Source organism: Contarinia nasturtii, unplaced genomic scaffold (assembly GCF_009176525.2).
Source record: "Contarinia nasturtii isolate CC-2019 unplaced genomic scaffold, AAFC_CNas_1.1 Cnas_scaffold_4311, whole genome shotgun sequence".
NCBI classification, from domain to species: domain Eukaryota; kingdom Metazoa; phylum Arthropoda; class Insecta; order Diptera; family Cecidomyiidae; genus Contarinia; species Contarinia nasturtii.
The window spans coordinates 3,413,313-3,441,236 of record NW_022201606.1 but is presented as its reverse complement, the minus strand read 5'-3'; the positions used below and the strand labels follow the sequence as shown (position 1 = coordinate 3,441,236).

The 27,924-nt window shown below is 34.0% G+C and overlaps 1 protein-coding gene across 1 annotated transcript; it reads left to right on the top strand.

The window, feature by feature from the left end:
• Positions 1 to 13,994: 13,994 nt before the first annotated feature.
• LOC116350943 (proto-oncogene tyrosine-protein kinase ROS-like) lies at positions 13,995 to 21,425 on the top strand. Its single transcript, XM_031782952.1, has 6 exons — positions 13,995 to 14,024; positions 14,255 to 14,580; positions 14,652 to 14,787; positions 14,903 to 15,015; positions 15,121 to 19,121; positions 21,121 to 21,425. Exons 1-6 carry the CDS (start codon positions 13,995 to 13,997, stop codon positions 21,423 to 21,425), a joined length of 4,911 nt encoding a protein of 1,636 aa, XP_031638812.1.
• The last annotated feature ends 6,499 nt before the right edge of the window (positions 21,426 to 27,924 follow it).

Here is a 27,924-nt window from a genome sequence, read left to right as displayed (position 1 = left end):
CCTTTCGAACTAATGATTTCAAATCACATGCCCCTCTGCCAAATCGACACTTTTCAATATTTTTTTAAACTCTCGAATGTTTTGAGTTCTTAGAGAGCACTCTCACTGGCTTCTCAGTGTCTCCACTCATTTGCACAACTTTTAATTTTGACTTTTAGTACCTAGAATTGGCTTAACCTTCATATAAATACTGTAACCCGTTCGGCATTACGCTCTCGTCTACACATTCTTATCATACGCACCCACTCATACATATATGACGTCATGCCAGCACACGCATACATCACCTCACACGTTTCACCTACTCTCTATCGATAACCGATAAATCGATAGAGAGATAAGACATAAGAGTCTCTCTATATAAGGGTTCGCATGAGAAGCAACGAGTCAGTCGTGTCGGAACATAAACAATATACATTAAATAAAAGTATCTCCGAAAAAATATCAAAAAACAAGTTTTTTCATTCCAAACAACTCGGACGTTACACTGGCGCTGCTTACAAAACATACTTGGCATTTGACAAGAGTTAATAAACACTAAGCACTAGGCATTAGCATTGGCACTAGGCACTGGCACTAGGCACTGGCACTAGGCACTGGCATTAATAATAGCATTGACGCTAGCATTGGATAACAAAAACCGACACTTGATACCGACATCGACTCCAAATCATACCATTGGTACCAACAATTGGCATTGACATTTACATCAATTAATAATTGGCACCAACAACTGACACTGGCATCAACATCAACAATTGGCATTAATAATTGGCCCCAACAATTGGCACTGGCATTTACACCAACTAATAATTGGCACCAACAACTGGCACTGGCATCAACATCAACAATTGGCATTAATAATTGGCCCCAACAATTGGCATTAATACCAAACACCGATAATTGATATTCCATATTATAATTTGCGTGAAATTATCACTATCAAAAAGTTAAAGTGAAACATTTGTGAAATCAACGACCCCCATATCAAAAAATACATATATATAAAACACAAAATAAGAAAAAAGTTAAGTTTTTTGAGTTTAATAGAGTAAAAGTGAAGCGTGTTCGTACATCTTTTTGACAGCTGCGTGGAAGACACCTTTAAAAAATCTTCAAAGTGAGTAACCACATTTCCTTTTTACGCGTTCAAACTTCGTAATAGTAGCCTTCGTTACCATAAACAAGAGTAAATTAGTGTGAGACAGATTTCTCTTCCCCCAAACCAAATCCTCCCCCCCCCAAAAAAAAAAAAAAAAAAAAAAAAACTCCATTACAAAAACTCCAAATACCTCCCCAAAAATTAGTGGTCTTTTTACTAATTACCTTCATATGTCTTCGTTTACCACATTTTCTCTTCATGAAGCGTCCTCAAGAAGAGTCTCCCCATAAATCACTTTACAATTAAAAATTGAGAAAAGAGCCCTTGAAAACGAGCTAAATCGTCTACTGGGTAGAAATATCAACACTCGATTCCAGAGTATTCACCAAATTGTAGCTACTTCTCCACTAATCAACAGACTAAAAACCAAAATTAAAGAAAAAGAAACCCTAATCAAAAACACTATAAAGAACAAAACCATACAACGCAAAATTTCTACAAGTACAACTTCTCTCGCCAGCCAAACTTCTTCCAATATGCCTCTTCTCCACTCAAATGAAAACTCCAGAGCAAACTCTCCTGTTCCACCAATATCTACTTCACAAGTAGAAACAGATAATACCCGATCAACTTTCACTTTTTCAACTCAACCAAGCCAGACTTTGGGAGCCGCATCCTTTTCGGCCCAAACTTTCGCTTCAAATCCTCAACAATTTCAATTTCCCCCAAATCCAGATTCGGAAGAAATAACTAAACTGCAAAAAGAATTGTCCCAAGTAAAACAGCATTATAAAACAGAACTCAAAAACATGCAATCAGAAAAAGATCACATTCGCAAACTCTTTAACGAAAAAAGTCAAGCAGATTACAGCCATCATGGCCACCCTTCTCAGAACGCACCGGTTTCACAAACTAATACCAAATACACCGGCGCCATCCCAAAAACTAATAAGAAACAAAACATAAACCTTCAAACCTCAGAAAACCACACAAGTAATGAAGAGTCTAATCTCTTCGACATTCGCAATATGCTTAACGCTCTCATTCAAAACCAAAATCAAGAACAAAAACTGCTCGAACAACTCTCTGAAAACGATGAAAACCGTAATTGCCAAACCGACGATTCAAAAATCAGGCCAAGCTATATACGCCGCTTACGCTCAATTCCAACCTTCGATGGCGAATCATATAAATCACTTCGCGATTTCCTTGAAATCACACAAGCTCTTAACGAGTCATGGGAATCACCTGCAGAAAGAAACGAATTAATTGAACAAATAAATTTACAACTTAGAGGTGAAGCTCGCAAAGCCGTCGGTAACATATTCGAATCTAACTTTGATGAAATGAAAAATAAACTTCTAAAATATTTCTCCCATTTGACCAATAAAAATATTGTTACAAGCCAACTCGAAAATCTACATCAAGAGAAAAAAGAATCAATGAGCGAGTACGCCGAAAGAGCTCGAAAATTGTTGAGAGAAAAATGTAGCTTATATGAAATTCTACCCGAGGAACAGAAACAAGACTACATACGTACGGCCAAAAAAGCGTTTATTAACGGCATTTCACATGATAAAATCAAAACTCGTCTTCAGATAAGAGACGCCACTTCTCTTGAAGACGCTATCGCATACGCCATAGAATCCGAAAATGATACTACGTTTTCAGTCCCTAAGTCAGATCTCTATTGCAGGTTCTGCAAATTAAGTGGTCACAGAGAACGCGACTGTTTAAGAAAGGAAAGCAACAGCAGCGAGGTAACTCGCATAGTCAATTTACTCACACGAAATAACCGGACCAACATTAATAGACACTTTGCCAGAACTTACCCAATAAATAGATTTAATCGAACTTTCAGTAGAAACTGGTCTAACGGCCCAAGAAATTTCAACGGCAACATTTCTAACAATCAACGAAACTGGAATGGTAATCGAAATTGGCCAAACAGAAACCAACGTAACAGCTCTTGGCAAAACAACAATGGTCAACGTAATACTTCAAGACCAAGACAAAACCAAGAACCACAAAACAACTCTGGAAATTTCGTCATTCAAAACGAATCAATTTCCAATAACGCCTCCCTTTCTTCTCAATCGGAAAACTAAAAAGGACGAAATATGCCGGCCGACATATTTTGTCCCATTGCAAAAATTTGTCAATAAATTTCAGACTTTCAGAAAATGATGATAACGCTTTAGAAAAATTAAAAAACCTTCACACTTTACACAATTTCAATTACAATCTTGGGGACAATATCGAATTAATCGAATACGAAATATTCAGTGAAGCGGGAGCTCCTTATATCTTTCTAAAAACAAATTTGACAAATAGGCCAATTAAACTAATGATTGATACCGGCGCAAGCATAAGCCTTTTAGCCGATGATATGATAAAAAATTCAAATAAAATTATTGATTGCCCAATCAATTTATACGGCGTCGTTGGCAAAGAAGCCTCGATTAAAACTAAGGGCCTAGTTTACACTATTTTAGATTTTAATGGCAAATTACTGAGCACCACTATGCATTTGGTAGAAAGAAAACACGCAGGCATTTCAGACGGTTTTCTCGGTTTCGATTTCTTAAACCCGTACGGAGTTATTATTAATATGAGTAGAATGTGCATCCAAATCAATTTAAAAGAAATGTTCAATAAAAACAACGAATATGATGGAACTAAAGAAGAGAATTATGTTGGCCAACATATAAAACAGAACGAAGCTTCGAACAATTCCATGCACCACACTAACGGATCCAAATTTAACACTAATCTAGCACATAAAAAAGTAAATGAATACGATAAAAATGACAAGAACAATTCACATGGCGTGACTTCACATTGCGCGAAGAAAAGTTTAAACAATTCGCATGGCGCGACCACACATTGTGCGTGGGATAATAGTAAAAATTTAACCAATGAAACCATTGCCCTTTCTAGCCCGAATGAAAATGATTACGAAAAATATTTCGAAGCAGTCAATTTTCACACTCAGGAAATAAAAAACAGATTGCAATTAAAAGTGAACTTTTTTAAATGTTTGGGCACAAAACCAAATGTCAACAATCACACTATTTCAACCTTCAAATATAATCAAAACACTCGCCCCGAATTCATTTTTAATAAACTTAAATTGAAACATTGCTCTGAAGACGAAAGCTTATTTATTGATAAAATCTGCAATGAATTTCCCTTTCAATTCCACATAGAGGGTGACGCCTTTACCAGCACCCAAATCATCAAACACTTTATCAAAATTATCCCTGGCTCCAAAGTCATTAACATTCGCCAATATCGAATCCCTCATAAACACAAGCAAATATTGGCAGAAATAATTAATGATTACGAACGCAAAGGCATCATCGAAAAATGCCAGTCAATATATAACTCTCCAGTCATTCTTGTCTCCAAAAAAGATGACTTCGGCACTAAAAAGGACTTCCGTTGTGTGGTAGACTACAGAAAACTCAACGAAATCACAGAAATTACCAGTTTCCCAATTCCCCTCATAGACGACATTCTTGACGGTTTATCCGGTTGCTCTCACTTCACCACTTTAGACATAAATTCCGCCTTCTACCAAATCATGCTGGATGAAAATTCGCGCGATTATACGGCCTTCACGGCCAACAATTTTAAATATAGATGGGTACGCATGCCTTTCGGCCTAGCTGCGACACCTCTGACGTGGCAGCGAGCAATCAATTCTATATTAGCAGATCTAATTGGCTCCGGATGCTACGTTTATTTGGACGACATCGTGATCGCAGCTAAAACCAAACTCTCTCACGACCAAATTCTTTGGAAAGTTATGCAACGTCTGCGCGATAATAATCTACAACTAAAAATCGCAAAATGCATATTTTACGCCAAGGAATTTGACTATCTCGGTCATGTAATTACTAAGAATGGTATCAAAGCTAACCCAACAAAGATAGAATGCATAAAAAACTATCCACGTCCACAAAACGTAAAAGGCATTCAATCCTTTTTGGGTCTCTGCAATTATTTCCGCAGATACGTCCGCAACTTCGCTAAAATCTCCAAACCTCTAACATTCCTCTTGAAAAAAGCCCAACCGTTCGTTTGGACCAATACTCAGCAAGAATCATTTGAGAAATTAAAAACCGCACTTGCAGAAGAGGTTGTTCTACCTTTTCCAGACTTCGAACAACTTTTCTATGTTACTACAGATGCATCAAATGTCAGTATTGGTGGTATGCTCTCACAGGGACAATTACCTAACGATAGACCCATAGCCTTCTTCAGCAGAGTCTTAACCGAACCACAAAAGAACTATTCAACAATCCAAAGAGAACTTTTGGCCATAGTGGAATCAATCAAAACTTTTCGCGTCTATCTATATGGTCGATTTTTTATTTTAATTACTGACCATAAACCACTATGCTACCTGTTTAACATGCGAGACTGTGGCTCACGTTTGTTTCGTCAAAAACTCGAACTTTTGGACTATAACTTCAAAATCATCCATCGAAATGGAGCTCAAAATCACGTGGCCGACGCCCTTTCAAGAATTGAACCCTTAACCATTGAAGAAATGCTCGAAATCAACAAAAAACAAGAGTCATGTCACGTTCTCACTCGCGGTCAAGCCAAAAAAGAAATCACTCAATCTCTCGATAATATGAACTACACAATTGATGAAAAGAATGGCACCCTCTTAAACAAACGCAGTTTCGATTTAATATTTCACATTATCCCATTAGAAAACAACATTTTAAAAGAAAAAATTATGAATAAGTTTGCAACCACCACGTTTAAAAATGATTGGCACAAATTCAACAACTGGCATTACGCTATCACCATTTCAAATCAATTCTCTAACAAACAAAATACTATCACCACACAAAAATGCATTCAGGGTATCCTTGATATTTGCATAGAAGAAAACGTTCACAACATTGGTGTTAATCTGGACTTCGACAATATTCGCCACTACTTATATTTCAAAAATCTGTTTCAAGACATTTTCAGGGGCAAATCAATCTCAGTAACCTTCTTTCTAAATAAAATCTTGGAAATCAACGAACGAGATGACATAGATAACATATTAAAACTCTACCATCAATCTCTGTTGGGTGGCCACACCGGTTCAGAAAAAATGTATAAAACAATAGAAAAATTTTACAAATGGGATAACATGCTCCAAGATATTAAAGATTTCGTTAAAAAATGCAGCACGTGCGAGAAGACAAAGGTCCATCTCAACACTAAAATACCTATGCAAATATCTTCTCTCGGTGAGGTGGCCTTCGACCACTGTTTCATTGATTTCGTTGGCCCAATACACACAAGCTCTGGCGGCCATAAATATATCTTTACAGCTATCTGCGACCTCACAAAATTTCTAATGGCCGTCCCAACTTTTGATTGCACCGCTCTCACAGCTGCTGAATGCTTATTAGAAAACATCATTTGCAAATACAATTTCCCTTCCCGTCTTATCTCCGATCACACCGTGCTATCATCTGTCAAAATTCATACAAATGCAAAAAATACTAAAATACATAAAATAGCCCAAGATACTAGCGACATCTGTTGTTTGAGAGATACAACTTGAAAGGTTTTTTTTGTAATTTTAAACTTCGAGAACTTTCACCACACGTTTGAATTCAAGTAAAGATAAAAAATCAGAACTATATTTAACAATATGTAAACCATACAACAATTAACAAAACATGCAACGATTTATTTCTTTTCTTCCAGTTTTATTTCAATATGAAAAAATTGAAGATTGTTGAACAATGAATATAACTTTTTTTAATTCATGTAGCCGAAAGCAGCATCTTTGTCGAAATCAATTTCGACACTGATATTTTGAATGTTGGCTGGTTCGAACAATAGCAAGTCATTTTCTTGGACGTCACGTTGATTATCAGCGGGTCCTTCAAAACCGATCAAAGCCAACACATCATTTGGTTCAGCAATGCCAATTCGGCTCGATGATGTATGTGATGCTTGATGAATTTGGTCTGTAGATGCATTCGGTGAATTGAAATTAATCAAAGGTGATTGAGCGCGTTCCAATCTTGAGCCAACCGAGTAAGCTCTGGGACGTCCATGGCCACCAAACGGAATATCGCCTGTTCGTTTCAAAATTGACCGCGCAGAAAAATTTGGTCTATTAGAATCGATTGTTCTACGGCGTGCAGCGATACGACCTGGGCGGTTCAAGATAAACGAATCCTTTCGAATATTTCTTTCAATTGTGATTTTTGGTTTGAAATTGAAATCTACCCAATTTTCTTTCATATGAGACTCGCTTCGAGTAACTAAATATTGATAAATGAAAATTATGCGAAACAAAACTTAGACTTGATTTACAAAAAAAATTATAATTTCTCCCGCGGGTGAAACATTAAAAGAATAAAATATCTTACCGATCGGCATGGTTTATAAATTAAATGAAATGTTTCAAATAAATATATACTTTGAATGATTGTCCCATAAATGTGATGTTTTCAACAAGTGGCTACTTGATGCAGTACGCAAATGACAAGTGAAACAAAAGTGCTGCAATACGCGCCAATATTAGGATGACTATGAAATCAGCAGTGCCAAATTAGGTGCAACAAAAAATGTCAACCAATGTTCTGGTTTAAGTATATTTTTATATTCAACTCAATATTTTGAAAAAAAAAAAAAAAAAAATAAAATAAAATATCAAATAAAATTAATTAATTAAATATAATTAAAATAAAATAAGTATTTTTTGAAATAAAAAACGCCATCATTTGGTGGAATTTAATAATAAAAAACAAGTTTTCCTATTGAACATAAATGCGGTGAAGTATCTCAATGTGGTGAATATTTTTGTCTTTTCTGTAAATGTCATATATACTCGCACGCGCTCGCACGTGTCAAACATAAGATTCAGTTTGTTTACATTTTACATCGTTCTACAGAATGCGATCGGTTCGTATCAAAATTTTTGTTTATGTGCATTTTTTCATATATATTCGTATTTTATTATTGATTTTTTGTTCCCGTCTTATTTAATAGTTTACATGTTTTATGTGTCATATGTCGGCATGCTCAAAATTCAGCTTGCAACGGCATATGCACCGACACAATGAATTTGTAAAACGATACCGCTGTTTGGTACGTGGCTGTGGCCAGACTTGCTCCAGAAAATACCATTTGGATGTACATTACCAAAGAGCCCACAAACGACGTCGAGCACCAAAAAAAGAAAAAGTTGAATGGCATGCATCGAAATGTGAGTAGAACTTGGTTTTGCTAGTGAAGTTTTAAATCATAACCAAATGTAACGATTATGTTCAGTACATTTTGATTCGCAGAGTGTTCTCATCAACATTTATATAAATATGAAAATTTCAGTGTATATTCGTTTCTTTCTTACAGTTCCATTCAGACAATCTGACAACGTTGAAATTGAAGCAAAACAATATGCTGGCACCAAACATAATGGAAATCACCAAAACCTTCCTGAATATATTTTGCCTGATATTATTGATAATGCCGTTCAAACACAAGATAATGAAATTGAAGAAGAAGAAGAAGAAGCGGCGCCTTTGGAATTGGAATTTGTTTTGGTGAAATCGGAATTTGACGAAAAAAAATGATTTAATTATTGTATACATTGATTGTATATTTGTCATGTTTAAATGAGAATTTTTTTTTATTGTTTACCATTTCATACTTTTCTGTACTTTTCTCAACATTTTTTGGTATTTAAGAGTTTTAAGTAAAATGACTATGTCGCCATCTATTAAATGTCAAACAATATTTTACAGAATCCATCTATCGACCAAACCTTCAAGTCTGTTTAATTCTTTTTAAAATAATTCAAATTTAATTAAATTTAAAAATACTTTCGTATCAAGAATTGAAATAATTATATACCACCTCAAATAAAGAATATTAAAATGAGCCAACGATCATGTGTTTTCCGGGGTTGTCCGTATTTTCTAGGAACAAGAGATCAAAGCATTTCTATGTTTAAGTTCGTATTCATGTGAATAGCATATTAAATTGTGAATTTAAATACAATGACTATTTCAGCTTTCCGAACGATGAATTAATGAAAAATAAATGGATTGAAATTATTCAAAAAGCAAACAACAAAAAATGCAATGGTATTGGTCGAGTATGTCAAAGACATTTCAAGCCATCTCAGATTATAAAGCAATCTGATCGACAAAAATTAGTTAAAGACGCAATCCCTAGTTCGTTGTCACAAGATTGCACAAAAGACACGGATAACAATTTATTGGATGCAAATAATGAAATACCAAATATTGATGTATGTCCCAATTCAATCTGCCAAAAATGTATCGCATTGGAAGACAAATTCAAACAAATGCAGATAACGAACTTGGATAAAGATGTCTTACTTCAAAAAACTACAGTGACGTCAAAAGAGAAAAGTTGCAAGCAATCGGAACAAATCATAGATTTGAAAAAGCGTCTCAAAGAAGCCAATACCAAAGTAGCTGAGCTAGAAAAAGAAGTGGAAATTGCAAAAACGTTGCACTATAATACAAATGTAATTCAGTTTGTCTTTGTATCTATATATATATATTTATTCACGTAAAAATTGAACAAAATAATTTTTTCTACCATTAAGGACAATTCAAAAATTGAGCTTGTGAAATGTTTATTGAATGGAATTCCAGCCAGACATCGTTATACTGAAAGTGTACGTAGATTTGCACTCGCACTTAATTTTCATAGTCCCAGAGCATATCGATTTGTTCGTGAAACATTTCAAAACCATCTACCGAATCCATCCACCCTGCGCGCTTGGTATCAACACTCTGATATGAATTGTCAACCCGGTATCCATGAAATTATTCTGAATGTCCTGCGGGAGAAATGTAATGCCAAAAAAGCCAGTGGTTCTGAGCTCGTTGTTTCTTTGTCATTTGATGAAATGTACATACGAAAGCAAGTGAAATGGAGTAACTCCCAAAAGAAGTTGCTTGGCTACGTAACCTATGGTTCAGGCAACAACGACAAACCACCACAAGCTACACAGGTTTTGGTATTTATGGTGACTGGTTTGAACGAAAACTTTCAAATACCGGTTGCTTATCATTTTATCGAATCAATGAAAGCACCTCAGAAAAAAGAACTGCTAAGTGCAGTGATTGAAGCAATTATTGAAGTTGGCATTCGAGTTTCAAACATCGTGTTTGATGGATTAGTCACGAATAAGGCCCTGTGTAGATTGCTTGGAGCCGACATAAATGTTAATTCGTCAACATTTAAACCATACTTTTTCGCGAAGAATGGCCAACGAATTTATATCTTATTAGATGCTTGTCATATGGAAAAATTAGTACGCAGCACACTTGGTGATAAACAAATTATGTTTGAAAAAACACAGAATCAAAAAATTAATTGGCAATACTTCGTAGATTTGGTCGCATTCAAAAAAAAAGGATTCGCTCTTACACACAAAATGCACCAAAGTCATTTGCTGTTCCGAAAAAGACGCATGAAAGTAAACTTGGCTACTCAAACACTAAGTGATTCCGTCGCAAATTCAATGCAGTTTTTGAAGGATGAAGGATTTGAAGAATTCAAATCAGCTGATGCAACTATTCGTTTCGTTAAATTTTTTAACGACATTTTTGATATCTTCAATTCGAAAGCCTCTGAACATTCAAATCCATTCAAACAAAACTTGTGTCCTAGCAACAAAAATCTAATTTTCGATCGCTTGAAGGAAACAATTGATTACATTTTAACATTGAAATTAAAGGAAAATACTGGGAAAGTTGCTGGGCAAGTAAGACCAATTTTAAAGTCAACAAGACCAACTGGTTTTCTTGGTTTTATCATCAACAGTTATTCACTTATGGAAATGTACAAGGAATATGTCGAAGATTCCAAAATTTTGCAGTGTATTCCAACGTATTTTCTATCCCAAGATTTCCTCGAAATGTTTTTTGGAAAAAACCGGTGAGCACAAAATTCTATCTATTCTTTGCTCATATTTTTTTATATATTTTCCGCGGGAGAAATTTGTGTACCATTCTTATTTTATTTGCAGTAAAATACACCATTTAATAAATCATCTACAAATATTTTATAAACAGATCACACTATGGATACAATGATAATCCCACCGTTGAAGATTTTTGTGCATCATATCGGAAATTGTTGGTATATGATACAGTACTTTGTTCTAAATCTGCGAATTGTGCTCCACAACTAGACCTTATCACAAAACCAATTTCCAACATTTTTGGGGTATCATCTCGACGAAAAATCAATAAAGGTGAAAAGAATGATGATGCTGATGATGTTGATGATATTGATATACCTGAAGACTTGGAAGAAGTATGTGAAAAAGTTGCCGATATAAATGAAATAGAAAAAGATGGTTTACATCAAGGTTTAACTGATTTGACAATCGCCTATATCTCTGGAATAATTGAACAAAAAATAAAAAATGCAGAACAGTATTGCCAAGGCTGTAAAAACATATTTGATGAAAATATTAAAATCGAGAGATCATTCATTATGTCAAAAAGTATTCAAAAACCTTGTCGATCAACTTTTTCAATTTGTAAGCAAGCGGATCGATTTTTAAAACTACAACTGTTGAACGGAACAATTAATTTCAATACGTTGTACTATGCAATATTTGATGGCATAGATATTGACAGCATCTTCATGCAGACAGATTTTAAAGGACACGAGAGTCATAAACTATATTTTATTCGAAAGATTGCAGACTCTTATATTCAAATTAAGGGTACATACATTGCAAAAAGTACCACATTTGATGCCAAGAATTTCTGTCGATCGGCATTCTTAAAAAGACTTCATTTTTTGGGAGAGTAAAATTTGCTTTGTTCAAAATGTGGAAGAAATATATTTGGATTTACACCGTTTGTTTTTTATCATTCATTTAATTGAGACTGAAATATTCAATAATCCAATAATTCAGTATTAGTGCGACACTAGTTCCATTCCGATGGTGCCGTTAATTTATCCAATCAACCATTTTTATCATTTTATTCGATTGAGTTCAAAGTTGCCTTTAGTGCATTACTCAAAAACTCCAACATATTGTGAATGTTTAGCTTAAGGTTATTATGTTTGCATTTGATTTTAAAAAAACTCCTGTATTATTATTATGTTTTTCATATAAATACATGTTTATTATTTGATAAATCATTGTCTTTTAATTGAACAAATTGATCTAATTATATTATAATTGGACCATATCTATCGCTACATCTTTAAGAAAAGAATCAAAATCTAAATCTTACATGAAAACATACGAGTAACAAAACACACATATCATATTGTTTATTTTATTCGGATGTCAATAGATCTTGCATTGGAAGACTGAAAGATTGGTTATACTCCTCGCTCTAATGGTATTTCCCCGCGCACTACATTGTAATATATTTCGTAATTTGAGTCCTGTTTTCCATACTGATTTGTGTCACTAATAATCTTGCAACACGAATGGATGTTTATTTAACTTCTTTAGTGTTACATTGGTTCGACAGAGAGAAAGTGATACAAAAATAAAGAGAAAATGTTTATAAGAAATAAATTTTGTTGTGCTTGTTAGCGAACTTCAAAATTTTTATTAGAGTATTGGACGGTAAAAAGTGATACCGTTTTGTTTACTCTTTCTCTCGCTCCTGTACCACGTTCGTGTTATATATGCTAGCGACATTTGTTTAACGTTAGCAATTTTTTTGGTTTGAGTGCTTGCAATCCGTTTCAACGAAAAACAAACATACTTTCGAAGAGAGAGACAGATAAAGAGAAATAATATTGGTTCTGAATACGTTAGAAGGATCGGCAATCAAAAAGAGAAAATATTGCATACATACAGAGTCTTGTTCGAGTCACGTTATATTTAAAAAGGAGTTAGTAGATATTTGACTGCGGTTGCGTTCGTTTGAACTTTTTTAATTTCTTTTATTAACCTTGATCCGCTTTGTTCAGTCGTAAGTTTACACGAAATATTTGATGATCTTGACACAGTGTCTTCATCGAAAATTAAACAAAGTCTGACAAAACGAGAAAATCCATGAAAGGTGCTTTTTAAACGAAATCACAGCAGCGCGTGCAATCAATTTGCCAATTGCTGGACTGTAGCAATGAGATAGCCATTTTTTTGAATTGAATAGTCGTTGTTATTTGAATCAGTCACAAATAAACTTTTGTTATTTTTTAAAGTGAAGTTTTAAAACTCAAAGATTCTTAAAGTGGAACACGTGAAATGCTTCTAAAAGTGCATAACCCAAACGAATTTCTCATGAATTCTTGTTGAAGATATTCCAATGAAAGTGTAGATTCATTTTCGATGAAGAGGAAATAACATGAAAAATCAACGTGTGAAATAGGTTTAATTTATTATTCAAAGAACAATCGAAAGTTAAATAGCAAGTGTGTTCATCCAAAGCATTGATTAAAAACATGTTTGCTCCGAAAAAGAATGAATTCAAATTCATAATCACAATTCATATTGTGTTGACTGTGTTCAATGTTTGCATACAGAGCGGCTTGTCTGCTAAATTGGAAAGAAATTCTTCGGGGGAACATATTGAAAAATCGTGCACCGAAAGATCAGATCAAGTGAGTTCATTTTTATTGTTTCTTTAATATTCGTGTCATTGTGTGGTCTGCTGCAGTTGGTGGTCGACTTTCAAAATAAAGCAAACTCTGTAAACGTCAGCATTTTGAATAAAACCTCCGAATGTATTTTTGGTACTTCTCGCATAACACTACTTAAGAGATCAAATTAACGGACCAGAGACGAATAAATAATAACAACGATATCAATTTCATTGTTTCGTTTTCCCCTCTTTTTTGTGTATTAGTTAATTCCTTCATTTTTTTAAACTAGAATCAAAATGCTCTGAATGGTGCGATGGGTATGAATAAATATGGCCACAGCAAGGTAAGCATATAGGCATGTTTAAAATTTATGTATTTATTTAAAAAATTGCTATTTGTGGCATTTTTTCAAAATGCTGAATATATGAAATCACAAAGATTAATTTTGGGCACAGAAGAATCAATTTTAAATTTAGCGTTGACTGTGTGCGTTTTATTTTATGTTTATTATTCATATCGCATACGTGTTATAATTGATTTCGAATTGGCATTGCATTGTCTCTTACTTTTCAGGACATACCGAATGAAAAACAAGAAATTTTGATTGGAAATTTACAACCGTTGACAAACTATACCGTGGAAAGAGGAATGCGAAATAAACGCGGCGTTGGACCAGCAGCCAGTGTAAACATTACAACAACAGAAAAACCAGAGGTTCGTCATGATGATGAAACGCTTAAACTTATCATCGCATCGGATTATCAAATTTTACTGCAAGGATCGAGATTCTTCTATGAAACACCGACTTTTATTTACAACAGCAGCGATGTAATTACTGGCATTGGTATACATGTCGCAAAGAAATTGATTTTTATCGCCGATACACACAATATTTACAGGTACGTACATACAAGCGTTTTTCGCTTAGGTATTGAACAAAATAAAATTAATTTTTTTAAATTATTTTCAGAGCACCGCTGAGCAATTCAACATTACAATCACGTGTGCGTATTTATGCAACAGAAAATACGAATCAAGGTCCATTGGGATTGTCTGTCGATTGGTTGAATAATAAACTCTACATTTTATTCGAGAGTGATACTACGGTAAATAAGTATAACTTTTGCTTTCAATTTGGTACTAACTTCATCAGTTTTTTGACACCGCCGGTGACATTATTAACGTCCATATAAAATTATTCGTAATATTTTTTTTGTACAGAATCAAAAAGCTTGGCAAATCTCTCGTTGTAATTTTGATGGCAGCCATTTACAAGTTGTGTACGGTGTACTTCAAACGAAACCGATTCATTTTCAAGTGGATCCATTCAATGGGTGTGTAATGTATACACAATTGTTACAATTGAACCAAATTAATTTTATGTATTTCTCTTTATTTCTCCCTCTTCTTCTCTTTATGTGAAATGGCGGCATTTGCAGATATTTGTTTTGGTCGTTTAGTAGCGGTAGTAAAAGTGACGGTGGTCTATATCGCTTTGATTTAAGCGATGTATCAAATGGTGTAAAACATGAAATCGAGCCAACACGTATATTCAATCAACATGATATCGGTGTATTTACAATCGATTACACCAACTACAAGATATTGGCGCCAATTGAAGAGCTCAATACCGTAATATCGATATCAATGGATTCGAATAGTGATAAATACATAGACATTCGCAACAATACCCAAACACCAATGTTTCATTCGATCAAATCGTTTGCATTGGCCAATGATGATTTATTTTATTGGTCAAATGGTTCGCATATTTTAACAGAAGAATATCATGAATTGAGCGATCGCTATTACACTAGTATTTACAAAGAGTTTGCGCAGCTGAAACATTTCATATTTTTTGGTATGTTTCCATCAGCTCAACCGACACCCAAGCCATTGAATCCGCCGAGTAACGTGCAGGCGCTGTTAAGTGTTGATCGGGCAAAGGTATCGTGGCACATCCCGCACCTTTCGAGTATTCAAAGTCGAGGTGCATGGCAAGATTGGACATACAAACTAGAGGTCATCGATGAAGAAAACACCAACATAAATCAAACATTGAAAGAAATTAAAGCGATTCACTACACAGTGTCCGATTTGAAGCCGAATACAAAGTATCGATTTCGTGTTAACGCCTACACAAATGCCGGTTCAGGTCCTTATAGCGTTGAGTACATGGGCCAGACATTGAAAAAAGCGGACAATCGTGAAATAGTTTGGTCATCGCACGATGGGCTCATTCAAAGCGACATATTGGCCGAGAAGATGCATACATTGATTCCACAACTAACACTAAACGCATGCAATATCTCCAATCTCGAATGGTTCGAAGATATTTTATACTATGTTTGTGGCAAATTATTGTATTCATTCAATCGAACTACAAACGATACAAAAAAGTTGGACGTCAAAGATTCAGTGCAAGCGATTGCTGTTGATTGGATCGGTCGCCGTTTATATTGGTTCAATCCATTACATCAGGTGCTCACTCGTGGCAATCTCATCAACTTCGAATCGGAAATTTTATTCGCATTAACTGCCGTTGAAGTTGACATTAAAATCGATGCGATTCGAGGTTATTTGTACTTTTCAACTGGAAATTCGGTGGAATATTGTCGTTTAAATTGCAATGATAAAAACCGAAAAAAATTCTATACTATTGAATCGTTTACCGGACAAAAGGTGATGGGTTTGACATTAGATTTTGATACAAGTCGAGTTTATTGGATTATTCGCGGTTATGAGTCAGCAATGTTGGCGATTGCACCATTGATTTATGATGAATACAGCACCGTTGTGATAGAAGAATTTATATTGACCGAAAATAAAATTCTGGGACCATTGGCATATCTGAGCAATCGATTAATGTGGCTTCAAGATGATCATAAGATTGTTGTTGGAAATTTGACCGGCAAAAATTTGGCACACATTGAAAATATTAAATTGAGCGATTTGAGAGCATTTCTAGTCATCGATAAAACACAACGAAATATTCCCGAATCGGATGAACCATTGAATGTTATTCCTGAGGCGGTAAATTCATCGACCATTCAAGTGACAGGCAAATGGAATTTCTTTACAATCATTTGGCAACCAATCGAAACAGTGAATTACGGTGAAGTTTCGTATGAAATTCGATATTTGAATCAAACAGTCGTTGAAAAAAGACCGTTCTTCGAAATTAAAGACGATAAAATACCAGCTCACAGCCAATTGAATGTAACAATTAAGGCGTTTACATACTGGGCATCATCGGTGGCGGTTAAGAAAATCGTATATTCACCATCGGCACCGCCATCCGAACCATTGGAACCACGTCTTTTTGTCGAACACGTGCATAATCCATTGAAGGATGATTTGGACATTGATGTGATCTTCCGATGGAATACTCCGAAATCAGTTAATGGGCCTCTAATTGGCTATAAAATACAATGTTGGTATGTAAAAGACAATATCCATCACGAGAAGTACAATGATTATGAAATGCAACCCGGAAAAAATGAGAAATACATCGAAAAAGTAGAGAAAAATGCCACATTCTACTGTAAAGTAAGAGCCGAAACACGTGCCGGCGTTGGAAATTATTCAACATTGATGAGTATCAATACGCAAAATGAGAATCCAATTCCACGCCTTTTTGCCGCCCATAATGATACAATTTATATCGTTGATTTTGATTTGAAGCTCCATAAATCATATGTGAATACTGGTAGCAAAGTACAGCATTTCTGTTACATTGCATTCAACAAAGAGTTATTTTGGACTAATGAAAACAGCGAGTTAATAATATACAGTCGAGACGATCGCAAGAAGTTGTATTCCATGAATGCACTGGTGCTTTCGTTGACTGTTGATTGGATCGAACGAATTGTTTACTGGTCACAGTTAGAGTCCAAAGGTAGCACGATCAACGCATTCAATTTATATACGAAGGAATCGAAGCAAATTGCTCAATCGCCGTATCTCACGGACAGTTTGATTGTAGCTCCAATGAATCGGCAACTTTTTTGGATATACAGTGAGACCGTCAGTTCAATACATGGATCATTGGCTACATATAATTTTGATGAAGAAGAACCTTCAACATTTTTGAATTTGGATGACGAGCTTATCGTTATAATGAATAAACAACTATTTCTAGGACATGAGAAGAAATTGTTTTGGTTAAGTGAATACTATAATTTGATGTCTCTCGATATTCAAATGAAATCATCAACCTCTGTGAATTTTACATATCAATCGAATATGATGGACCTTATTTACGATGGTGGTCGCATTTACTGGACGCACAATAACAAAATTTATGCCGAAAATCAATTGGAACAAGAGCCATACGAGCATATTTTTTTCTATAAAATGAAAATCTTAGCGCATTATCGACAGTATTATCCGTCACTTCACTGTTTGCTTCCAGATTTTAATAAAATGGAAAATTTCGTCGCCAAAGAAATAATAGATACAGCGTTGTTGCTAAAGTTACCGGTTCCAAAATTATTTGAGGGATGTTCGTTCGTACCAATGTTTTGGACTTATCAAATCATGTACACACAGTTACAAAAGGAGAATCCACAATATTGTTCACCAAGTACATGTCACATCATCGAAACAAATCATCAAGAGATTACAATTAACAATCTAAAGCCATTTACCAGATATCAGTTTCAAGTGAGCATGAGTAATTATTATACAGTGAATACGAACATGAGTATTGAATTTTCGCGACCACTAATATTCAAAACAAAAGTTGGCGCACCGTCTCAAGCAAGAATAACTGAGTCACGATTGAACTGTGAACCGAACTTATGTGAAATCCAGCTTAGTTGGTTACAACCCATTGAAATAAACGGGCCAAAAATTATATTCTATGAGGTTCAGTATACAACAAAGAACAAATTTAAAATGAACAAAAATCCATTAAAAATTTCCGTGAAAGGTGACATTACTTCAACGAATATTAAAATGCTGCCAAATCATCTGTATATTGTTTGGATTCTGGCCTACACGGCTGAAGAATTATATAGCAAAAGTCGCCCATTCACCATTTCAACCCCAGAAATCATTAAATCGGATCTACCGACTGCCCCAGGCAAACCATGTGTAATGACCCAAAACAATGAGTATGAAGTTATTTGGGAAGCGGTCAAAAGTAACAGTGCTATAGAATATAGCTTGGAAGGAATTCGAACGGTTAATGAATCAGAACCAATAGTAAACTCATGGACTGTTTTCTACAGAGGAGCAGATACATGTTGGAAAGTGAAAGGTTTGGAAGATATTGCAATGTATTCGTTCCGAGTAAAAGCACGAAACGCCTACGGCTGGAGCGAATACAGTCTACTCAGCGAACGAATCGTTCCAGCGCTCACAATAAATAGGATACATATTGCTGTATTCACATTGACCGTGGTCAGTATTTTGATTGGAATATGCAGTTTTTGTGGTAAGTAATGTAAATGGAATTCCTTCAGTTTGATGAAAAAATGTTTATCTATTTTTTTTAGTTTTTCGACGAAAGAAAATGGAAAATATTCCAGAAACTAACAATTTTCACAGTGGTCCAAATTATGACGATATTATAATGCCATTAGGTGCATGGGACGACAGTCATAGCTATTGTTACATCGATTATAAGGACTTATACGATGACAATTACGAAACTTGCCTTTAATTCTTGTACCATTTTCATTATTAGTTATTAGAATTTATTAACTTTTTGACAATTGTTTCAAATGCAGTGGCCAATTATCGATACACAAACGCCGTATTGAGATAATGACGAACATAAATATGTCTTACACATAACAGAACAAATGTGATTATTTAAAATTAAATGTTTAAAATGTCTCAACAAAGGAAATTTTATGTGTAACACAATTGAAATGCATTAGAATAGATTTTTATTACAAAAACAAGCATAAATTCTCAAATTCGAAGACTTCGAATATTATCATTTTGAATTATTTTTTTTTACTTTTAATTCGGATGAAAAAATCAACACTGAAAAAAGAATAATGAATAAAAAAAAAACCTAAATAAAATTTAAATTCAAATTGATTTTTATAAACTTTAATTACATTGAAAAATTGCCTTGATTACCTGAATTGGAGACAATAATTGAAATTTAGTAAAAATTTAACTGAATAAAAAATTTAAATGTTGAGCAGGTGACTCACTTTGAGCACTGCATCGAATTATCAAAGTATACTATACTATAGTATTTTTTTCTATTTTTTATAAAAAAATATTTATCACTTCAAGTTTTAGTTCTAAAAAATATAGTGTAATGATATTTTAAAATATACCATTTTTATTTTACCATCTACTATCATAGAATTAAAAAAATGTGAACACTGGCGAAAAAAGTCGTTTTAAGCAAAAGGTTCATCTCAAAACCAAAGCAATATCTTTAATTTTTTAACTGAATGTTTTTCAACATAAAAAATATATTTCAGAATTTCGTATTAAAATAAATGAAATCAAACACGACTAGGTTTTTTCTTTTTCATTCGATTCCTAAAACTATGCTCATTTTAATTTGTCAATAATTTTTTACGTTAAAATTTCAAAAATCTTAGAAAATAAATCATCTCTGTTTCTGTTAAATTTTTATTTTATGCTATATAAGTAGAAATTTTGTTTGAATTGTCTAATTTAGCATTTAATATGTTTCATTTCTTTTCTAATGTGAAAAGACTGCTATAAACTACTACATTGTGGATGTTTCTAATTCTTTTCATTTTTTATGATGACTTTACTTATTTAATATTTTTTATCTGATTATTTCAAAGTATGGTGTTTTAGAAAAAATCGTTACTATTTTGCCATAACTTGATCGTGTTGAATTTTAATTTTTGTTGTTGTTTTTTCTTCTGGGTAAATTTCGAAGTTTCACCATTTGCGTTCAATTGTTCTGTTTTCAGTATAGTAGTGCATTCAGCGTAATCATTGCTGTGTGTATTTGCATCGAATAAGGTGCTATTGTCTATGTAATAAGTACAATATGAGCGCTTGACAGTTGGTTTGTGGGATACGCATATAATGCAACTAAACTCGACTATTGCCGCATTTAATACTAACAACAATTAATACACTTCAAATTGTATTTCATATTTGACAGATTGCCTTTGAATTTACACCGGTATAATATTTGTTATTTAGTTGGATTCAATTTTTCAGCAAAATTCACGGCATTTTATTTTCGTTTTTTGTTTATAGTCATTTATATCACAAAAATCAAAGAAATCATAAGAAATATTAGAGACGATTGTGACCACTTGGAATCAATATACAAAACCATTGTTGAGGAGGTAAAAAAAAATCGCCGTTAACTATTCAAAAATAAAAAATACATTTGTGGGTTGCTGAAAACTTCAGGTGAACATATTTTAGTTAAAATAAATAAATAAAATGTAAAAATTTAAAATATTTAATTATTTTAGATACCAAAATGTGCCCATTTTGTGAAGAGTTTTTCTATGTGAACTTAGATTTCATCAATCACATTTGTCATGACATTGATTTTCGAAATGTTGTACAACATTTGGAATTATGCATTTCCAAATTGAAAGCTATGAAAGAGGAATGGACAAGTTCATTTCTGAGAACTGCGTTGAAACCATATTCGGATTTTGAACCTGACTGGACATCATCACCGTCAGAAGCTCAAAAACGATCTCAACAACAATGTGAACAAGAGCCCATGGATGTAGACGAAAATGACACCGATATTACCGATACATTATAGTGATTATGGTTATAGTATTATTATTTTTATCGTTCTTCGACAATGTGTCTCAAAAATTTTGAAATTTCCTTATTAGAATCTAATTCAAAGTGACATTTACATAAAAATAATTTTAACATTTAATGAAATAAATCAATAAAAACAATAAAAAGATTTCCAGCCTACCTATTATGGAGCAAAATTTAGCATTGCGAAAAATACTAGCAGATACACCAAATAACATTTCATTTAAATTAAAAACCCACATTTGATACGGAAAATGAATAAAAATTGTTTTCCTCAATCAGTTTAGCGCATAAAAATATTAGAGAATAAAATAAGCTATGTTTAAAACAACCGGCTAAGCCTATGAAGAGACAAAATGCGAATTCCCCTCATCTGTGCCATCTTGTATTCCATAGTTGAACTCAATTTAGTTACAATGAATTGAATCGAAAAAGAGAAAAAAAACAACAACAGTAACATGGCTACATAGATCTGTTGACCAGTGAGATACGTATAGCAATGGAATGAAAGAATGAAGAAAGCGTATATGTGTATGTATGCATCAGCACGCATAGATGTACAGCTCTGTGTGGCCGTGCTATTGTTGTTGTTTTTTCACTTTTTCATTTCAATGCTACAGAATTAAATTCAGTTTTTGCATCTAATTCACACTAAAATCAGATGGCGCTCATTAGCGAGATTCGCAAAAAAAAGTCTCCAATCTCATACAAATATACACCGGCTGGTTTAAAATATGGAAGAATCTTTGGTTTTACACTGTTTGTTTTTTATCATTTATCTGCTTAAATATTTATAGGAAATTAAAAATATTTTCCTTCTCCCGTAGAAAATTCAATTGATTGAAAGATATTGACGTTCGACGTATTTTTTTTTTTTTTTTCAAAAGATCTAAAAACAGAGACTAAGTGCTTCGTTCATTTTCCATAAATTTCGTTGTGTTTTTGACCGATTCAAGGCAGCGACATACCGAAATTCACTGTAAAAATTAAAATTTCGATTGTTCATGCCCAAAAGTGAATTCAAAGTGAACAAAATGAAAATAAAGAGATGTTTGATTATGTTGAAGTGGATGAAATCATTTTATTGTGTATTCCGTAAAACATTTGTTGTTCGTTTGTTTTTTTTTGTTTTTTTTTTTTGCATCAAACTTCCAATAACGGCTGTAAATAGTCGACAACTACTTCTGGCCATTCCTTTTTTGCTACCTTCGATTTAAAAAATCGCACGCCATTATCAAATCCAGCCAAATAATGGATGCTGTTCAAAATTTTGGTTGCATCTACAATCAGAATAATTTTATCAGCAAAACAATAATTTTGAATACAAAAATAACCAAAAACTCACACAAAATTTCACGTGGTAGACCATTTGCTTCATTTTCTTCCAGTTCTTCGTGAATATTACGCATATCAAAACGTGTTTGACGTGGCGGCATATTCCATTTGATATGCTTTTCAAGGAAATCCATAAGATGCATCGGCCAGTAGACATAAACCTCATTGCTGGGGAATTCAACCAGTTGGTCGTTCTTGTTTTGCATCAAATAAACTAATTGGCCATTTATACGCTTGACACCTGCATAATATTTAATTGAAATTAGTTATACATATGTAGATAGCTAAAGAATTTTTTTCTCATGAGATATTACAAAAATATTCATTTTCTATAAAGAGTTATATTAGAAAATTACAACTGATTACAACTAACCAACAACTTTTTTCATTTGTCGATGTTCAAATTCAGCAACCAGTTGGCTGCAATTCAAATTGTCCATCGGTTCCCATGAGTTTTCTTCGGATGAATAACCTTTCCATTTTACCAGGAACTGAATCTAAAAAGGCGCAACATTTTTGTGAAACACTATCGATAAAAAAATATCATAGAAATTGTCTGTACCTCGTTGCCTTCATCTTTTTTATCCAATATCTTCTGGACCTCGTACTCTTCGTCGTTCATGATAATGTTTTTCTATTCAATTTTCTTTTTTCTTAATAAATAAATATATAAATAAATATAAATTATAATCTAAATATTGTAATCAGTCATTTATCGCTCCAAAATAAGTTTTAATTTCTTTTTTCCTGCACACAACGAATTGCAACGAATACTCGATTGATTGTGCTCAAAAAGTGTGTAATGTTGTGTTGTAAGTTGACAACGCATATTTGACAGTTTAAGAACAGCATAGAACTTGCGCACGTTGTGGTGAACAGATTTCAAATGAACGGGCTTTCAAACCTGTCAAATGCACGTGGTGAATTTCATCTATTTATAGTAGAGCGTCGCCACTTATTTGTTTATGATTATGATAGTACGCTGTGTCTCCGATAACGCCACCAGTTTCACGTCACAAGTTATTAAAGAACTCACTCGCCTTTTTTCAATCAAAAAAATATTTAGTACAGCGTACCATCCTCAAAGTAATATCGTTGAGAGGGCTCATAGAACTCTCAATGCATACCTACGCGCATTCACATCAAATAATAGAGACACATGGAATGAACTCCTAAAATTCGCAACATTTGCATATAATAACTCGATTCATTCAATTACCGGATACACCCCTCACGAACTGGTATTCGGTTTCCGAATCCAAATCCCTTGCCAGTTATCAAAGCCTAAACTCTCCTATAACTATGATAACTACGCCGACTCAATACGAAACAATATAGCAAAAGCTTTGGAAATGGCCAAGGAACATCTCCTAAACAAAAAATTGAAAAATAAACAATACTACGACACCAACACTAAACCATTAGAAATTAATATTGATGATCTGGTTTTGGTCAGAAACCAGGTAAAAAAGCACAAATTCGACAATGTTTATAGCGGCCCATTCAGAGTCACTGACACATCAGACGATTACGTCGAAATAATGAAAAGCGGCAAACGAACCAAAATTCACAAAAATTTAATAAAAAAATCAATAGCAGACCACGACAACGAACCTCCCACATCCACCCCAATTATTGATTTAGATGACCTTAATGGAGAATCAACTCACAGAATAGATTTGATTTATAGCATAAAACTCTAAAAAAAAAAGTAGAACTAATTACGACTTTTTATTCATTCTCATATAGATGTATATTAAATTCGTACTAATTATTCTGGTCACCCACATCACGGTTAATTCAGCATTCAACTTTCAAGAACAAGATCCACAAATAGGCTTATCATTCATAAAATTGTCAGAAGCTCGTATTTCTTACGATAGTTATACCATGTTGTACCATTTAGATATATCAGATTATAAGCTACTAACTGTAATGGTAGAAAAATTCTTGTATAACTCCAATGAACCTTGTTCTAAAATGGATTATGAAGATTTCGCCCCGTGTAAAATCCTCCTAAAACATTTAAATATCGGTCTAACCAATATGAAAAGAGATGAATTAGATATAGAAGCATACCAACAGAAACCATCAAGACCTAAACGTGCTCTCGAATTGGTCGGATCTCTTCTCCACTGGGCTTTTGGTTTAATGCCCGCCGCAACAGCTCGCGCTTATAACGCTAAAATAAACACTCTCCAAGATGATTCAAACCGCTACCACAGCATCTTGGAGGAACAAACTACTCTAATTAGGGAAGTGATCGAAGTCAACAACAGTACTATAAACGACCTCGATGTTCAAATTAAATACATAAAAAAGGCGTCCCAAGACTATCTCCGTAGTGATAAAGCTTGGAAAAATAATGTCGAAAACGAGGTATTCTTTTCACGTGGCGTTCACCTCGTTAACCTCATTATGAACCAACACGCCAAAATCTCCCAACAAATCCTCCACTGTTTGGAAGAAGTGGTTTCGGGTAAAATTACTCAATTAATCCCTAGCGAACGTCTTATACTAGACCTATTACAAATCGAAACTCAACTCAAAGAAAACCAACGCCTACCAATTAATTTTAATTCCGAAAACCCCCTTCATATTTTCAAATATTCTCAAGTCGCGGCATCCCTCTACGAAGAGAGACTACTTTTGGAAGTCACCATACCCATTGTCGAACGCGAAATTTACACCGTTTTCAAAATCATTCCGACCCCGACTCTCATTAATAATCACACAGTAATAATTAGCCCCGTTTTCCACTACGTTCTCTTAAACAACGAAGCAAAAGAATATATTCCGATTACCTATAAAGAATACAACCGCGGCCAATTCAACCTTAACGGTGAAAAAATTCTGAAACCTGTCGAAAACGCACGTATCGAATATAGCGATAACTGTGAGATCAGCATCTTTATGAAACCAACAAGGGAAGTCTTATCAAAACAATGCGATGTCAAAATCATTCCTAATTCAAACTATTTTGTCCCATTAAACAACAATGACCTATTTTATGTACTGATTAACAAACCTATCATGGTCACTGAATACTGTCATGGTAAAACTTCAAAATATCAAGAACTTTCCCAAAGTGGCACTCTTCAGCTTGAAAAAGAATGTAGAGTTGTCACCGATAAAATTAGCCTTCGCCCACGAACCAACTACAGATTCGAATCAAAAGATGTACTTGACTTGGGTCTCAAATTTCCTAATTTCACCCTCGAAAGTATTTTCGAAAAACTAAAAGTAAGCAATATCACCCTCCCTGACATCCATGACAATATTTTAATTCAAGACTATACCGCAGACTTTAACGGTTTAATTGACAAGGCAGACAGAATTATCGAAAGAAGCAAAATAGATAATAACTGGAAAAATTTAAAAATTGAGGGCATCCGCATGGTCTCTAACTCTTACACAATTTTCGGAATAATTTCGACCCTCATTATCATAGCAATCATATTCGTTGCTTGGTTCTTCTACTCACGCTTTTTCCAACTAAGCACCTGGATTAAATTGGCTCAAAAATTGGGCAGGGGAAACACCGATGATGTTCCCCGCCTATTTGTTCAACACTTAAGCCGCCCTAATCTTAACGAGGACATTATTCAAATCGAACAACCATCATTCGACTAACTGCATGCTCAAATTAACCCTCTAATCGCACGCTCAAAATCTACTCAAAATAATCACTCTAATAACGGATCTAATTATATCAAAACTTTTCAGTATGGAAATCAATAACTACAACCAAATCGCTCAGTTCGAAAAAAGGATTTACCATGAATACACACATCTCATAGCATGGTCCAAAAGTAAAAAACTAAATATAGTATCTAGGGAAATTTTCGATAAGACCCAAAACTTTTTTAATACATTCATTGAAATTGGATTTTGGAAACACCTTGATGTCAGACAGGTTTTCCTATTCGCCAGCCTATTCAAAAATGCTGCCTACATGGCATACACCCTCGGCGAAAATGAACACAACAATCTCAACCCAAGTTGCGTTAAATTTAGAAAAATTTGCGACACCGCTTGGAATAAAAGTGTATTGGATCTAAACGACATTTTCTACGACGACTTCGAATTAAATGAAGATTGGTATTGGTTTTTTATGGAATATTTCAAAGTTAAACACATAATTTTTCCCCGTAAATTTCCGGGTTCAATCCTCAGAGACATCGTTGGTTCCATACACTATACCTTCGAACTGGACTTCACTACTTCTCCAGTTTTCCTTCCTATCTCCTGCAACTATTCGGCTAGTGAACTTACTCTTATTGGCCACTTTTCTACTGTTCCAAATTTTTATCCCAACATTGTCTCTACTTTCAAGAACATTAAAATAATGACCTTCCAAAAATTCTTTTTTCATCCACTCACAGTAAGTTCTTTAAGAATCTATAAATTAAAATCCATTATCATTTTGGGCTGCATTCTCAAAAGAGGATTGTCCGAAGAATTTTTTGATGCCATTTTTAAATCCAGAAGATCTATCGAAGAAATAACCATAAACTGTGGCAAAATTGACCAACACCGCGAGTTCAATAAATCAATAAAACTCTTGTTGAAAAATATAACTTTATTTGAAAAATTAAGATCTTTAACTATTACACTTGACTTATGGGAAAACAATCTGGACTTACTATGGAACACAAAAAGAGTTAAAACTCTACGCTACCTTAAAACTATTTCAGCGATACCTATAAATGAAGATCAAAAATTTGAATTAATCAAAACATTCGAAACAAACTCTTTATTCAAAATGACCATTCAGTGTCCAAAATTTAAATAAAAAAAATACAAAAAAAAAAAGGAAATACTAAATGATAGGTTAGCTTTTTACTCTTACTACTACAACGGAAAGTTAGCATGAGCGACACCAACAAATACTTCATTTCTTAAATGCACCGTTCTTTCTCAATTCTTCATAGTTTGAGGCATACTTCTCAAAAAATTTAACACTCGTTTCCTTATAACGATTAGTTGGAAACTCCACCGGCGATAGCCCTCCATACTCTTTAAAATTTTCAATGGACTTTCCTCTTCCCAAAAAGTTCTTTACTACACTTCGAGTTAATCCAAAAAGCCTACACACGTCTGTCCCACTATACCCAGTACTATTCTCTGAATTATAAAACTTCACTGCAAGCCAGAAT